The sequence below is a fragment of the Onychomys torridus genome, chromosome 4 (assembly GCF_903995425.1).
Source record: "Onychomys torridus chromosome 4, mOncTor1.1, whole genome shotgun sequence".
NCBI lineage: Eukaryota > Metazoa > Chordata > Mammalia > Rodentia > Cricetidae > Onychomys > Onychomys torridus.
The window spans coordinates 141473718-141490923 of NC_050446.1; the positions used below are offsets into that span (position 1 = coordinate 141473718).

Genomic DNA, 17206 nt, shown 5'->3' on the forward strand with positions numbered 1-17206 from the left:
AATTGTATAAAGTAAAATACCTTCAAGAGAACTTTAAAAACAAAATATAAAGTTGAAAAATTTCATGCCTTTTGCCCCAGGCCCAAGTACTTCAGGTCAGGAAGTGCCACAAACACATAACACACATTCTTTGTCTCTTCCTTTCCTTTTGGTGACTCTGGGGAGCAAAGACGGGGCCTTGTACACATTAGGCAAGAGCTCTAGCACTAAGCCACGCCTCCAGCCATGACCTCACTCTCTCACTGTCCTAGCTGTATTTCTCAAATGTCAGTATTACAACTCAATGCTGGTGTTCTCCTACTCTCCTCTAACTACAACAGTCTAAACACTGAAAGAGAATCGCAGCACATCAGCTACAGGCAAGTCTCTTTAAAAGGCACTAATCATTTACAAGGACACCTTTTTGTAGATACAATAAATCTGATTGATTTTTATTACACGTCTTAGTTTAGAATCACTTTTACATTGCTAGACAAAGAGATAATACAAATAAATATCAGTTGTAAAACTTAAGAGTCCCAAGTATTGGCATATCCTTTGTCTAAAGACAGCTGAAGAGAAGGTCAAGATCGTTAGTAACTCCAAAGCGCTGTCAAGCCCCCGCCTTCTGCCTGCCCACATCATTCCTTTCATAAATAACCTCAGAAGCATTTCATTCAAGAGACGGGACAGAGAGGAATGTGTCAGAATCCGAAAGTACCAGACCAGGACTTGCATGGTAACTGTTCTCAGCTAGTTCCCTCAAAGCTTTTGCATATTGCTTTCAGAGTACATTAGATGGTCCAAGGTGTTCACGGTACTCCTCAAACTCAAGAGGCAAAAGTGAGGCAGAACAGATAGCCTATGTTAGCAGGGAATCGAAGCATCTCAGGAACTTGGCAGAGTCTACATTCAGTGAAGGAGGACTTAATAAGAGTCAGGAAGGGCAGACAGTGGCCCATGCCTGAGCTGTACCACACTCTGGCACCCTTGGTCATAGAAGTGTAGGTGGAGCAATTCAAGCAGCATGCAGGCATCAGACAGGGAGTAATTCAACATGGGTCAGTCTTAAGAAAGTGCTTCATGCCTATGATTTGTGGCCTCTGATTCTGAATCTAGGGGTCTGGAAATTGTGTCATGTGAAGCCAGATACATTCTACTGATTAGATGAAAAGAGAGTCTGATGAGGATTGTATACGCAGCCTCAAACACCTCCTAGATGGTCATCTTAGATCCTTTTAAAGACTTGCTTCTAGACTACACTAGCTGCTGCAGGCAAGGCCTTCCAGCATCCCAGAACATTCTAGATAACTATCAGCATAAAGCTCTGGTCCCTCAGGGAGCTTGGTATGTCCTCTACTCTCAGTTTGATTCAGAACTCAAAGCAGCAGCATTCTGGGGGCAGCAAGACATTTTCAAATCTGCTCTTTTCAGAATCGGATCCATGTTGAGAAGAGAAGCACCAGAGGCTGCTGGGAAGAGACAGCTTCATTGCCACATGGGTGGCCCTTCTGCTTGGTCTCCACAGACCACTGTAAGAACACAGCGGAGGACAGGGCAAAGCTTGCCTTAATAATGATGGCTGTCGGCTGGTTTTCTTCTTTAGGCTGGAAAGTTCTATTATTACTTAACCACCCTCCATCACATTAGCCACTTCAAGACACCAGTATCAAGGTATGGTATTACCTGAAGTTTGCAATCCTTTGCTTTGCTACACAAATGTTTTCAGCCTACAGAATTCAGATTAGCTATGAGGAAATGTAAGAGAGACAGTGTCACCAACAGACAGCCATCTTAGATGACACATCTCATCATTTGGTTCCTATTCAAACAGGCAAATTCTTAGTACATAAGGAAGAAGCAGGGTTTGAGCCCAAGAAAAGATAAGGACAGGTTCCATTATATCCCAGGAACTGCTGAATAGGGCTCTTGGCTCAGAAAGAATGTTCACTAACATAGGGATAAATGGATCTCCATTCTGAAGAATGTCAAGACATTGCCCTTGCTACCTCCTCCTTCCCATGGGTTCTGATCCAGAAGTGTACCTGGAGACTGAGCAGCTGAGTTAAAAATGCATCTCAAGGCCCACCTGAGTTGCCATCTTCCTGAGGCACCGTGCCAGCAAGGTGCACCAGTGTGGCAGACTTGGGGACTCAAGACTGTCCTCTCAGGCTTGTATCATGGACCCAGACACACATGGGGGTGTGCTTCTAGCCTGGATTAGCCATTCAGTGGGCCTTTACCACAGACAAAGGCAAAGACTGCACGCTGGAGTATTTCTAAAACTGAGCAAGTTTTCAGTCTCTCTTACAGACACACCCAGAGCACAGGCACCACTGTGCACACACAGCCCCACACACTCATGCATTTCTCTTGGGGAAAATGAGTAACTGTCACCTAATGAGCAACATAAAACCAAGCTCGAGGAGCTGTAATATGAAGAACTAAAACTTACAAACCACACTAGTCTACGTAAACTGGAAGTGTGAGCTCTCCTCTGAGCCTGCTCCCTCTTCGTGCCAGCACCTAGGGACCCACACTTCTAGGAGTCGGGGTGTTTTCCTGGCAGACAAGGTTCCTTTGCTTCCATTTCTGTCTTCCCTTCCCCTTGCTCTGGGTCTCCTGCCTCCAGCTCTGCATCTTCTCTTGCTCATCCTTCTGCTCTCAGGACAGGATGGACCCAAATGGGGAATTCACAAGTGCCCCTTCCTGAGGCCTTCCCCATCAGAGAAGGCAGAGCCGGCCTCCCTTCTCCCACACAGAGGCCCACCTTGCAGCACGTTCTGCAGGCACACTCTCCAAGTGCATCTACACAAGTCCACTCAGAGCATGTGTACTTGGGGAAAGACGGTGACAAACGAGGAGTAAAGTGACATGGTAGATGGACATGGCACTGTTTATAGACTTAGCTCTTTAACAGGACGGTCATGGTTTTGAGGTTTGAAAAAAGCTATTTCCCCAAACTCTCCCAAGGAGGCAAAGGGAATGTCTTTTCTATTGCTTCCAACACCAAGTCCTTCTGGAACAGGAACTGGAAGTCAGTGCCCCACTCATCAGGTTCCACAGGCAGATCTACTCCTATGCAGGGCGTGGAAGCTGGATCGTTGGGTGTGCCATCCTGGGACTTGGTTCCGAGTGAAACCTCGCATTCCCCTGACAAAAGCAGGCACCTGCTCAAGTTCTAGGCCTTCCCGTCCTAGCTCCACTGCCATTTTACTCCAAGGCTCCACACATGAGGTCTTAAGGAGGCCTCGACGCCATATTGTTTAACAAGAAGGGAACCTGGTGTGAGGAAGAGGCTAGAAGAGAGGAGGGGAAGGGAGGGTGGGAAGGAAGGAAGAAGGAAAGCAAGGTTGTGGTCATTCTCTTGCTGTCCACTTGGACTTTGCACTTTACCTTACCCATGCATTTTTGAGATGCTAATTCAAGGACACTTTCCCAGAGGAGCTGAGTGCCAAATCAGGACCAGCATGTTCGGGCAGATTGAGTTGGCTAATCTGCAAAGAGGCATCTCTTCTCCTCAGGGGAATGGTTCTGCATTTAGGCTCAAGTCATCTCTGCGGTTTTGTGCTCGCTCTTTTCTCAGAAGACAATGCTGTCCCCACCCTGGGAGGGCTGCTGGGTTACTTGGGAACCAGCCCCCGAGACTGGGGGTAAAACTGAGATGCAGGGTTTCCTGAGGAGGAAGAGGAGGATCCTGATTTCCTGCCACTCTTAGGCCTGCAAAAAGCAAACACATGGACATTACCAAGCAGCATGTATATTCAAAGGTGGCCTTTCCTCAAAGGCCTGAAAACCAGGATTCTTTGAACTATAAACCCACTAGACTAGACTAGCATGACCCTCTAGGCCTGGCCAACCCACCTTCCAGGAGAGGTATGAAACCTGAGAGGAGGGACTTGGGTGCAGGCCAAAATAAACAAGGGCTGGGACCAGGGCCTCCAGAGTGCTAGGGTTAAAGTATTCACTATTACAACCTGGCCCATATGTCCTTTCAGATACCATCACCAGAAGCCACTCACCTGGCCTTGGGTTTTCTGTTTGCAGTACTTTCAAAGGATGATGCATCCACCTGTATCTCATCTTCATCCTGCAGAGCTGCATCAAGCGCAGCCTGGACCTTGGGGGAAATGGCTGGGCCTTCATAATCTCTGGTCGTCCGGCTGGGCATATCCAACTCCAAGAGCATGATGTTCTCTGCCTGCAGAAGCACAGCAGCCATCAGCAAGTACAAGGAACCCAGACAACCTCTGAGAACAGAACTGCATGCTACTTGGAGTAGCTACAGGAAGCTGGGGAAATGGCTCACAACAAAAGGTGCTGCTTGCTACCAAGCCTGAGGACCTGAGTTCAATCCCTGGAGCCCACAGAGTAGAAAGAAAGAATTGACTCCCACAAGTTGTCCTCTGATCTGCACACATGTCATGACACATGTGCACCCAAACACACACAAATAACTGTAATAGAAAAAGAAATGTTTAAAAAGAGCCTGCCTAAAGTGAAAGAGTTGCATGTGTATACATTTGTGTTTGTACACATGTATGGAAGCCAAATGTCAGGTGTCTTCTGTTGTCAGGTCTCACTGTGGAGCCATGACTGGACTGGAGCTCATTATGTAGACCAGGCTGACCTCAAACTCACTGTGCCTAGCAGGGACTGGGATTAAAATCATGCACCACCACATGCACTTCACCTTCTTTCGTAGACAAGGTGTCCACGTGAAGCTGAAGTTGCCAATCCAGCTGGACTGGCTGGCCAGCCCTGCAGACCCTCCTGCCTCCTCAGCACTGGGGCTGCAGGGCACCGGGGTGCTGTAGCTACTAGCTTTTCTTCTTTTCTTTGGCTTCGAGTCAGGATCTCTCTGTGTACCCCTGGCAGTCCTGGAACTCGCTCTGTAGAACAGGCTTAGCTCCCGACTTTTTATATGGGTATTTGGGATTTGAACTCAAGTCCTCATGATTGTATCAACAGAACTTTACCAACTGAACCATCTCCACAGCCCCTGAAATTATGTTTTATGGATTTTTTTCCTGGTGGGACTGAAAATGGGTTTTTGTTTGTTTGTTTGTTTTTTGTTTTGGCTTTGTGTTACTTTTTTTTTTTTCCAGGGTTTCTCTGGGTAGCCCTGGCTGTCCTGGAACTCACTCTGTAGACCGCTATCCTTGAACCCAGAGATCCACCTGCCTCTGCCTCCCGAATGCTGGGATTAAAGGTGTGTGCCACCACCAGGCTTTACTTTTAATTTTTATTAAAATAAAATCTACAAACATACTATACACTATTAGCCATCTTACAATGTAAAATTCAGTAGTATTTAGCATGTTCTTAATTCTGTACAATTATCACAGGGTATTTCCAGTAATTCTTTTCACTCTAAAATGAAATCCTTTATCTATGACATATTGACCCTACTTCCTCCTTCCACAGCTCATGAGGAACACTAGCATGCTTTCCAGGTGTAAGGATTGACCTATTCAAGATGCTTCACATGTGGCCTTTGATGTCTGGTGTTTTCATTTCATTTTGTTTTTGTTTCATTTGTTTTGGGTAGTTTTGTTGTTTTGTTTTTTCAAAACAGGATTTCTCTGTGTAGCCCTGGCTGTCCTGGAACTCACTCTGTAGACCAGGCTAGTCCCAAACTCAGAGACCTCATTTAACATTATGTTTATGAGCCATCCATATTGCAATCCAGACCAATTCTTCATTCCCTTTTTTTTTTTAAAGATTTATTTATTTATTATGTATATAGCATGTATGACTGCAGGCCAGAAGAGGGCACCAGATCTCATTACAGATGGTTGTGAGCCACCATGTGGTTGCTGGGAATTGAACTCAGGACCTCTGGAAGAGCAGTCGGTGCTCTTAACTGCTGAGCCATCTCTCCAGCCCCCATTCCCTTTTTTTATGTCCAATATCCCAATTCATGTACATTCATCAGTTGATGGACATTTGATTGGTTCTGGCTTTTGAATATTGAACAAAGCTGCAATGACAATCCATCACATCTAAGTTTTTGTGTGAGCATGTGTCCTAGGTTCTTTTCTGTTGCTGTGACAAACGCCATGAGCAAAAACAACCTGGGGAGGAAAGGGTTATATTACACTTCACAATCATAGTCCATCATGGAGGGAAGGCAGGGCAGAAAGTTGAGGCAGGAACCTGAAAGCAGGCTGCTTGCTACTCCATGTGGCATTAACTCTGACCAGGGAACACAGCAACAGTGAGGGAGTACAGTGGGAACCATGGAGAAGAAATGTTACTGGCCAGCTGGTTCACTCCCTGCCTCATACTTGGCTAGCTTTTTTATATAGCCCAGGGACACCTACCTAGGGATAATGCCAACCACAGTGGACTGAGCCCTCCTGCATCAATTAATAATCAAGATAACTCCCCCACAGACATGCCCGCAGGCCAATCTGAGCTACACAATTCTTTAAGCAAAGCTTTCCTCTCAGATGACTCTAAGCTGTGCCATGTTGACCAATTAAAGCTAACTAGGACATGTATTTTCAATTCTTTGGTGTAAACCCAACATCCAATGTGTATTTTAAAGTGCATGTTTTTGCCAGGTGGTGGCAGTGCACACCTTTAATCCCAGCACTCAGGAGGCAGGGGCAGGCAGATCTTTGTTAGTTCGAGGCCAGCCTCGTCTACACAGTGAGTTCCAGAACAAGCTCCAAAGCTACAGAGAAACCCTGTCTCAAAAACACAACAAACAAACAATCAAAAATAGGCATGTTTTGAATTCTTTGGGGGGAGTGTGGGAACGAATTAAATGTTCACAGATGGGTATAAGGCTTAATCTGTCTATGATACTGTTCAGCCCTGTTGTTGCCTCGTTAATTACTTGTTGAGTTGTTCTATCCATTAGTGGAAATGGAGTAGTGAAGCTGCCAATGATTACATTTGACCTGTCTGTTTCTCCTTCCATTCATTCAGTCTGGCTTCATGTATCTGGGCATTGCAGTATCCATGATTGTAAGTGTTAGTATCTTCTCAGAAACCTTATGATTATATAATGTTCTTTGTCACATAACAATTTTGCTTTATTTTCTATGCTACTTATGGACTATTCTAGCTGTCTTCTGAACTCCCCCCTCTCTCTATGCGTGTGCTTGTGCGTGATCTCCTTCGATCCTACCTATCCTATGAACACAAAGTGGCCTGAAACTCATGGCAGACCTCCTGCCTCATCCTCCCAGGTATGAGCCATCATAGTCAAAATGGGTAATTTTAATCTTCTACCTTGCTTTTCTGATTTTTCTGGTTGGTTGGTTGGTTGTTTTGTTTTTTACAATAAGCATGTCTCATAGAAGATATGACGAGGTGCACAGATGAAAACCGTCATCACTAAGAGCTTCCACAGGTGTCCCAGCTGCTCGGAAGCAGCAGCATCTGTGCTCCTGGGAGGCGGGGGCAGGGCAATGTATGTGCTTAAGCTCCACTTGAGGGACCAGTTTTGGGCCTTGCTTTCTAAGTGGTTTGTGAACTGCCTTCACCACAGAACATCATGTGGTGAGTGGGCCCTTCCTAGCTCCAAAGACAAGCGTACAGGGAGAGCAGGGCACACCTCCCCACAGCTGCGGCCCACGGCCTCCAGGAAGTCCAGCCTTAGGACTCCCAAGAAGCCCATTCATCAGTTTTCAACACCCAGACTGCGTGCCGAATTTCTCCAGAGAAGCAGACTGATACCAAACACCGAGAGTTACTGCTTTCAGTTCCACTTTTGGTCATGTCTGTCCCCTGGGAAGCCGAATATTTTATTTGTGTGCTTTAAAGACTTTTGTTTTTTTGGCTCATTTACAAAAACCTGGCAAGTTATGCACCATCTGAAACTGCTAGAAAAATGTTTCTGAGGCTTCTGCCTGACACCGCCCTTCCTCCTCATATAAAACCCCACATAACAGGCAGTTTTTGCTTTTCTTCCTCAATTTTAAATGATTATGCACCAGGACAAACAGCACGGAGTTTGTCTGGCTCTGGCTTGAAGGAGATGAAAACAAATCTTTTAAAATTTTTAAATGAAGCCAGTTATGATGACTCACACCTGTAATCTCACTGCTTGGGAGTCTGAAGCAGGGGGATTGCCATGAGTTTGAAGCTATTATGGGCTACATATAGGTCCTAGGCCAGGATAAGCTATAGAATGTGATCCTATGAAAATCTTTCATTACAAAACTAATACAGGTTGTCCATAGATAGTTGCAAAAATACGATTAAGTAAAATGAAAGAAGATTTAAATTGAGTACACCTTACCAACCAGGGGTAAGCAGTTCACATTTCCATGTATTTCACACACCAGATTTTTAATTCATATATACACTTCTAGCACAAACGTTTTAAAATTCTGTTTGTTTTGTTTGTTGAGGTAAGGTCTTTATATGTAACCTTGGCTTACCTGGAACATGTTATATAGACGAGGCTGGGCTTTAATTACTTCCTGCATGCTGGATTGCAGATGTGTGCCATCATGAATAGTACAAACTACTTTACAACTTAGCAATACATCATGTCTCCCAGTCCATCACTTACCAGCTACCTGTGCTCTAAACAACAGGACCGACTGCACAGGGAAGACTGGAGAGTTCAATTAGAGAGGACAGTCAGACATCAAGTATAGGCCCAGCAGACAGGAAGTATTTTATTGCAAGGTATTTGGGGTCATTAAACAGTGCTCCACTATGTCATTTTACATGACTATGCAACTGATACAAGTTAAATGTCCCTAGGACAGGCCCACGCCATGGCACTAAACATCTGTATCTTTCTAAAGGTCTCACAGAACTGTCAGTGCTTCCTTAATTATTAACCTCTACTGGCCTCTGCAGACAGAGCACTTGTTCCCCAACCCTGCCTTGTCCCGGGGTTCTAAATCTCATCTACCTTTCCTGTTTTTAATCTCTGTGTGTGTGACTGCAGGCGCTGGTGTATGTACATGCCTGCGCAGGGCAGAGAACGCCTCAGGTGTCATCCTCAGGAATGCTGCCCATCTCCTTTGAGACAGGGTCTCTCACTGACCTGGAGCTCACAATTTAGACTAAAATGGCTGGCCAGTAAGACCCAGGAATCTTCCTGTTACAGACAGTACTGTGATTACAAGGGCACACCACCAGAGCTGGTAAGGTGGTTGGTGAGTAAAGGTGCCTGCTACCAGCCATGTTAACCTAAGCTCAATGCCCAGGGTTCACACTGTGGAAGGAAAGACCTGACTGTCAAGTTGTCCTCCGACCTCCAAACGCTGACTATGTGTGCTTGAATGTGGTTTCTGGGCTTGAACTCAGGTCCTGCTCAAAAGACAAGCTCTTTACTGAGTAAGTCATCCCCATCCCCTGCCTTTCCATTCAGTATTCATCATCCACTTGTTATTTCATGTATTATTTGTTAAAATTATTGTACATGTCCTCAGATCTCTGGGGAAGTCAGTTACGCCCCCTGTGTCTTAGCATAATAGTGTCTGAGAACTTCTCAAACTTAAACTCTTCTGAAAACACACGCGCGCGCACACACACACACACACACACACACACACACGCACGCACGCACACACACACACGCGCGCACACACACACACACACACACACACACGCACACACACACACACACACACACACACACACACACGCACACACACACACACACACACATTGCGGCCAGTGACACAGCTCAGTGGGTTAAAATGTTCCCTGGCACTCACCTGGCGGAAGAAGAGAACTACCTTCCACAAGCTGTCTTCTGATACTTGTATGTAGCATGCGCGTACATGCCTCCCCTCCCCACAAACACACATGTACACATTTAAAAAAATGAATGTCATTTAAACAGCTTTTTAAAATCCATCAACAGTCTTCTGTTGTGGAATATTATTTTAAGATGTGTTACTTTGTCTATGCTGTGGACCATATGTTGTTTAATGATGCAAAGATGTGTTGCATTCTTTTATGTTGCATTTGTTTAACTCTGTGAAGCTCTGTTATTTTGCCTGTCTAAAACACCCGATGGTCTAATAAAGAGCTGAATGAGGAGACATGGCTCAGAGGTTAAGAGCACTGGCTGCTCTTCCAGAGGTCATGAGTTCAATTCCCAGCACCCACATGGTGGCTCACAAACATCAGTAATGAGATCTGGTGCCCTCTTCTGGCCTGCAGGCGTACATGCAGGGAGAACACTCTATACGTAATAAATAAATACATCTTTAAAAAAAAAAAAAGAACTGAATGGCCAATAGCAGGGCAGGAGAAAGGATCAGTGGGACTGGCAGATAGAATAAACAGGAGGAGAAATCTGGGAAGAGAAGATCGAGGAGCAAGAGAAGGAGGAGGACGCCAGGGGCCAGCCACCCAGCTACATAGCAAGCCACGGAGTAAGAGTAAAGAAAGGTATACAGGATAAAGATAAAAGCCCAGAAGCAAAAGGTAGACAGGATAATTTAAATTAAGAAAAGATGGCTAGGGCTGGAGAGATGGCTTAGAGGTTAAGAGCACTGGCTGTTCTTTCAGAGGTCCTGAGTTCAATCCCCAGCAACTAACTACATGGTGGCTCACAACCATCTGTCATGAGATCTGGTGCCCTCTTCGGGCCTGCAGTCATACATGCAGGCAGAATACTATATACATTATAAATAAATAAATCTTTAAAAAAAAAAAAAAGAAAAGAAAGAAAGAAAAAGAAAAAATGGCTAGAAACAAGCCAAGCTAAGGCCAGGCATTCATAAAAAAAAAAAAAGATAAGATTCTGTGTGGTTTATTTGGGAGCTGGGTGGTGGGCCCTCAAAAGAGCAAAGAACAAAGAGACAAAGAAAGAGCAAAGAGTAAAAAAAAAAAAAAGAAAGAAAAAGAAACAACTATAGTTTTCGCACCCTGTATCGGGGTTCTGGCCGAATCATCATGGACATCCGTGCGTGCTGGCTCAGGGGTCTCTTGTATCCCACGGCAGAGACTGGCCGCTTCATCATTTGCTGGTTCCTGAGAACGGATGACAGTGGTGAAGGCCCTGCTGGACTATGCCCCACAGGCCAGGCCCAGGCCCATGGGATAAATACTCAGAGAGTACTCTGAGAAGTAACCCAAGCCAGAGAGAACTGAAAGCAGTAACTTCCAGGACTAAGGCTGGCCGGAAGCCAGGTGCTAACTGCTTAGGTTTTCTACTAAGGTGCCATCTGACCCAGATGTGAGCATCAGGCTTCCTTTAACCTGGAAGGAACCCCAGTCACCATCTTCTTCTCAGACAGAGACAAGCATGGCCACCAGCACTACCATCCCTGCATCCTTGACAGACAGCTCCACATCCCAGCATGGCCCAGCTACAGACTGACATACAAAATAACCCCTCTATCCTATGGCCTAGCACCTCACTTGATAGGGAAAAGGAAAATTTGAGGTCATGGGAGTCTATAACTAACTAGCTCATGGGTGATGAAGTCTCCAAATTTCTAATACTAGAATTGGGACCCAACTTGTACCTCCTGGGCCTGTAGCGGCCACAAAATCAGGCAAACAGACTCCAGTTTCAATACATTCTCTCCACATCTCAGTGGCCCAGTCCCATTGTGCAACATTCTTTCTGTTTTCCCACCAGCAAGTCTACTCCAGGTCAACTGTGACTTACTCCAGTCTAGTTATAGGATGTAATTTCCAGTGGTCTTCTTCTTCATCAAAAAAGGACCTATTCATAATTTTATTCTTCTCTTCCAAGGGGATAAAGTTTTCTATAATAAGATGCCTGTAAGAATACACATAGATAAATACAGATGGAGAATGCACACAGAACCAGGCAGTGGCACACTTGGTCAGCTACCTGGGAAACTGAGGCAGGAGGTTCCCTTGAGTCTATGATGCCATCCTGGGCCAGAGTGAGATCCTTTCTCCAAAAACAACAACAAAATAAAAATAAGAGTCAAGTCACTCAGCAAACATTTACGGAGCAAGTTCTATAGGCTAATATCATCCACAGAGCTGAGACAGAAACATGAAAGACACCGGTCCTTACCTGATACCAAGACGGAACAGTGCACACTGACAGGCGCTGTGCTGAGAGGCCCAGGAGTATGGAAAAGTCACTCCTACCCAGGCAGAGTAAGGATGTGAGTGGACAAAGTGTGTGTGTGTGTGTGTGTGTGTGTGTGTGTGTGTGTGTGTGTGTCAGGGGGGAGATGACACAGAAGCCATCCTAGGGCATACATTTGCTACCCAAAGTATCTGCAGGTGGGCCTTCCATAATACTGAATGCACTTGTCAGTGTGTACTGTTACCTCTTGGTATCAGGTAAGGACCAGGTATCCTAGCACTCATGAGGCAGAGGCAGATGCAGGCAGAGCTCCATGAATTCAATGCCAGCCTGGTCTACCTAGTGAGTTCCAGATCAGGCAGGACTACACCGTGAGACTCTATCTCAGGGAAAAAAAAAAAAAGATCCAGAGATCCATCTTGTTGGCTTGTTGGTTGGTTGAAACACTAACATCACCTCAGAGCTGATTTTTCGTTGTTGTTTGTTTTTAAGACAAGAGCTCACTGTACAGTCTGGGTCAGGCTTGGGACCCTCCTGCCTCAACCTTCCAAGGGCTGAGATGACAGACACATGCTGCTTTGCTTTATCACCTATACAGCATTAAAAGTACATTGCTCAGGGGCCTGGGGATGCAGCACAGTTGGTAGAGTGCTTGCACGAGGCCTTGTGTTTGATCTCCAGCACCACATTAACTAGGCATGATGGCACATACCACCAGGAGTTCAAGACCATCCCTGGCTCCATAGCAAATCTGAGGCCAGACTGGGCTACATGAAACCTTGTCTTAAGAAAAATGATGCTCAGACTTCATGAGAACAATGGTTCTTTTTTTTTTTTTTTTTTTTTAAGATTTATTTATTACATATACAATATGCCTATACTCCAGAAGAGGGAACCAGATCTCATTACAGATGGTTGTGAGCCACCATGTGGTTGCTGGGAATTGAACTCAGGACCTCTGGAAGAACAGCCAGTGCTCTTAACCTCTGAGCTATCTCTCCAGCCCAATAACAATCCTTTTTTCTTTTTTTTTTTTTGAGCTGAGGATCGAACCCAGGGCCTTGTGGTTGCTAGGCAAGAGCTCTACCACTAAGCTAAATCTCCAACCCAACAATCATTCTTATGGTGCTCTGGTTGATGAGTACAAAGGTGTTCATTTGACTAATCAGGAGAAAGTTCATGATAAAGGTAATTAAAGATTCTTGAGTGGCAGGTGAGGTCAGAGAATCTCAAGGCACAAGAAGGGTGAAGGAGAGGGAATAGGGAGACCTTCCCAAAAGGGCCAGAAGATAAGGGGGAGGGAACGGGAGATCGTGTGGTGGTGACCTCGCAGAAACAGGCTGAAATGAAAAGTGATTTGTCAGGAGCAGCAGAGGACACTGGGGTGGCAGAGGGTGAGCTGGCAGGAAGCAGGTGGGGACCGAGTGGATGGCAGGACCCTGCTGACCAGGTACTCACTTGAGCTTTAGTTCCCTGGTGAGCTCATTCTGCGTCTGCTCCAGCTCCTGGCGCTCCTTGATGTGCTCTTCTTGCAGGTCATGGATCTCAGCCTTCACAGCCTGGAGCTTGGAAAAGAGCTGGAGCCGGGGGAGACACAGATAAGGAAAGGCTGTCCAAAGACTCCGCCCCCAGGGCACCCCGCACCTCCACTTCTTACCTTTTTGAGCTTTTTGGTCTTGATGTCTACCTCCTGCTGCAACGAGGTGTAAGTCTCTTTTAGTTCCAAGGTCTCCTCATCTCGACTCTCCATTTGCTGCTGGATTTCTCTTTCTCGACGTTTCTGAGCGATACCACAAAATTCATCAGCTTGCCCTAGTGACCATGTCTACACAGTGGGTCTGGATGCTCCCAGTCGGTCTCCGGCTAGTATGGGGCTGACAGCTCCTCTCCGTTCCCTCTGGAGCTGGTCTCACACCACAGGTGTCAGGTCTGTGGCCTCAATCACGTCAGGCCACGCCTTCCTCCCCACACAAGAACGCAAAGTTACCTGCTCTGCGATCTCCTGGCGTTTCTGCTCCAAGATCTTCTGCTGTTCATTCGTATGATCTACTATATTTTTTCCTCCAACAAGCAGCTTACTCTCCATGGCCTGAGGAGAAACAAAGTAAAATCCAATCCATGGTCTCTCCCAGAACAGAACCCCTCACAGGAGACCTGAAAGACACTCTCATGCCTGGCTAAGCATGATGGTGCATGCCTGTGGTCCCAACATTCAGAAGGATGAGGCTGGAGGATTACAAGTTACAGGCCAGCCTGGGCTACATATTGAGACATTATCAAAAAAAAAAAAAAAAAAAATCTCTCCCAAAACAAACAAACAAGAAACTACTCTGAGGAAAAATAAAAAAATAAATGCACCCTGTCCATAACAGGATGGAACTTCACTCTGATGACACTGGAGGTCTGCTATTTGAGATATCTGTGGCTTTCAGGGGTTTTTTTTGTTTGTTTTTTAACCAAGTCCTTTATTGGGTTGTTTATCCAGAACACTAATCCCACTCTAGACATATTAACCTAGACTGGAGATGTTACTGTCAGTGAGGACCGTAAGGCTCACAGCCCACCCAGGGACCCAGAGAAGTAAGCAGCCTTTAACCAGATGGTATGGGATGCTATCCTGAGGGAAGTCTGAGTGACTAATGGCAGAGGAGTCGGACTTTTGGAGGAAGTTGGGGACATCTTCTTGTCTGAAGGGACATCACACAAAAAGCTCAAGTAAAGAATAGGAATTTGTTTAAAAAAAAAGGGGGGGGGGGTGTTAGCAAGCGGGTAGAACAAGGAAGTAGACAAAGCCAGGAGAGGTTGATGCAAAAGCCTCAAAGCCCTGTTAAAAAGCCAGGCTTGATCTTAAGCACCTCGGAGAGCATGAGCGCACACAGTCAAACTGTGTTTGAAGACTGCACCCCTGCAACAGGAGGAGTTCCTGGAAGAGGGCAGGCAGGAGGCCACTGCACATCAGGGGTGTGGGGGGGGGGGGGTAGCTGGGTTGCAAAGGCTCTGATGAGATAAGAGCAAAAAGCCTTGGGACTGCGAAGACCAGAAAAAGAGAGGGAAGAGCAAGCAAGGACAACTCCTGAGAGTCTGGCTTCACAGAGGAAGGGAAGGTGGGAGGCTGCTCTGATGGGCGCGGTCAGCAGCAGGCTCTGGGGCTGGGGTGCTAGAAGACAGCTGTGGGCAGGCTATCTATCTACACTGAGAGCCTTCTGCATGCAGATGGAGCTAAGGACAGGGCAAACGAAAGCCCAGAAACCAAAAACTCCTTGGCCTTGCTCTTAAGAAAGCTGGGCGGTGGTGACGGTGGCACATGCCTTTAATCCCAGCACTCAGGAGGTAGAGCCAGGCGGATCTCTGTGAGTTCAAGGCCAGCCTGGGCTACAGAGTGAGTTCCAGGAAAGGCTCCAAAGCTACACAGAGAAACCCTGTCTCGAAAAACAAAAAACAAAAACAAAAAAAGAAAAGAAAAAAAGAAACTTTAGCTAGTTGGGCGGTGGTGGTGCACACCTTTAATCTCAGCACTTATATGGCAGAGACAGGCAGATTTCTGTGAGTTCAAGGACAATTTAATCTACATAGTGAGCTCCAGGCCAGCCAGAGCTACACAGTGAGACCACATTGCAGAAGGGGGGGTGGGAGGAAGGGAGAGGGAGAGCACTGACATATTTTAGAGTAGAAATTAAAATTTGTATAAATTCAGTAAGAGCCAACTGATGAACCTAGTGTGGGCACCCAGTGAAGAGAACACTGCACAAGATGGAAGACACAAAGCTGACTGTTATTTGTCGGTATTATTTACCTGGGGCAGAGAAAACATAAGGTACAACGGAACCCACTATAGGAGTTTTTATTAGGGAAGGGAAAAGGTGGAGATGTGTAGGCCTACAGAAAAGAAAGGTGGGCAAGCAACCATGTGTGTGTGTGTGTGTGTGTGTGTGTGTGTGACAGAGAGAGGTATAGATGTGAGCTACCTCTGGTGAGAGGGAGAGAGAGTAGGGAGCAGGTAGAGAGAGCCTGTTCACCTTGCACATGTGTATATGGCTTACAATGCTACTTCACGAATGCACATAAATGACGCTGCATGCATATTGCGTGACTACACTGCACATGGATTATGTAGGACATAAGGCCCTATATGACTAAGCATTTTGCCTGACTGCTGGCAGCGCATGCACAGTCATGTGACTCCAAAAGTGGCTAGGAATAACACTGAGGAGTCTCCATACTCTAGAATATTATCCAGCACCTGAGGCAAAGCAGATGTCAGAAGTATATAAGCAATAGGGCTCAGAGTCCCCCTAAGAGAACAGTCAGGGAAATTGGCCGGGTGGGGGTTGGTAGAACTAACCAGCAGTGTCAAACCATGGCACTGGGCTAAAATCACACAAAAGCACTGTTTACTCTCACTAGTGGGCAAAAGTTAGTCAAGTAGTCACCTCTGTTGATAAGATGAGTGAGGAGTAAAATGGATACTTCAAAAGATTCACTCTAGAGCTGGGCAGTGGTGGCGCATGTCTTTAATCCCAGGGCTTGGGAGGCAGAGGCACGTGGATCTCTGAGTTCTCCACCAGCCTGGTCTACAGAGCAAGTTCCAGGACAGCCAGGGCTACACAGAGAAACCCTGTCTCAAAAAACAAAAACAAACAAACAAACAAAAACCAACAACAACAAAGACTCACTCAAGAACCTAAGAGTACAAGCAAGTCTCCTGGAGCCAAGCACAAGAATGGTCACAGCAGAACATGGAAATGGCCCACAAGAAGAGAATGAAACATCACAGAATATTCAGAACAGTAACAGTGATGGACACAACCACAGGCATCAGTACAGGTTCTTAGGGACCAACATTAGGAAATAAAAGCAAACTGTGGTAGCACCTTAAGCTCATGTGAAACCAGACAGATGACCTAAAATGAACAACAAAAAAGCAAAGCAAAAACAAACACAAGCTTCTAGACGATCACCCTTGAGGAGTGAACAGAGACCATCTAAGGAAATGGACACTGAGGTTGCAACTCAATTGGTACAGTGTTTGTCCCACATGCACCAATCCAAGGCCCTGACCCCCAAGGTCACATAAAATGGGGACGACACATGCCTGTGCTCATTCTTGGCTACTATCAAGTTCAAGGCCAGCCTGGGCTACATAAGACACTGCCTTAAAAAAATGCTGCTGGGCGGTTGCGGCCCATGCCTTTAATCCCAGCACTTAGGAGGTAGAGCCAGGCG

At 46.0% G+C, this 17206-nt stretch overlaps 1 protein-coding gene across 4 annotated transcripts in view; it reads right to left on the reverse strand.

The window, feature by feature from the left end:
- The window catches only part of Kif3b (kinesin family member 3B), a 45388-nt gene continuing 28182 nt past the window's right edge, over window positions 1-17206 (reverse strand). For all 4 annotated transcript variants that reach the window (XM_036183932.1, XM_036183931.1, XM_036183933.1 and 1 more), the window contains 7 exons: window positions 13971-14072; window positions 13641-13763; window positions 13442-13560; window positions 11585-11698; window positions 10836-10941; window positions 4002-4180; window positions 1-3699 (listed from right to left, as the gene is read on the reverse strand). In XM_036183932.1, coding sequence (XP_036039825.1) covers window positions 3603-3699; window positions 4002-4180; window positions 10836-10941; window positions 11585-11698; window positions 13442-13560; window positions 13641-13763; window positions 13971-14072 — 840 coding nt within the window. In that variant the 3' untranslated portion in view covers window positions 1-3602. The remainder of the gene's footprint in view (window positions 3700-4001; window positions 4181-10835; window positions 10942-11584; window positions 11699-13441; window positions 13561-13640; window positions 13764-13970; window positions 14073-17206) is intronic.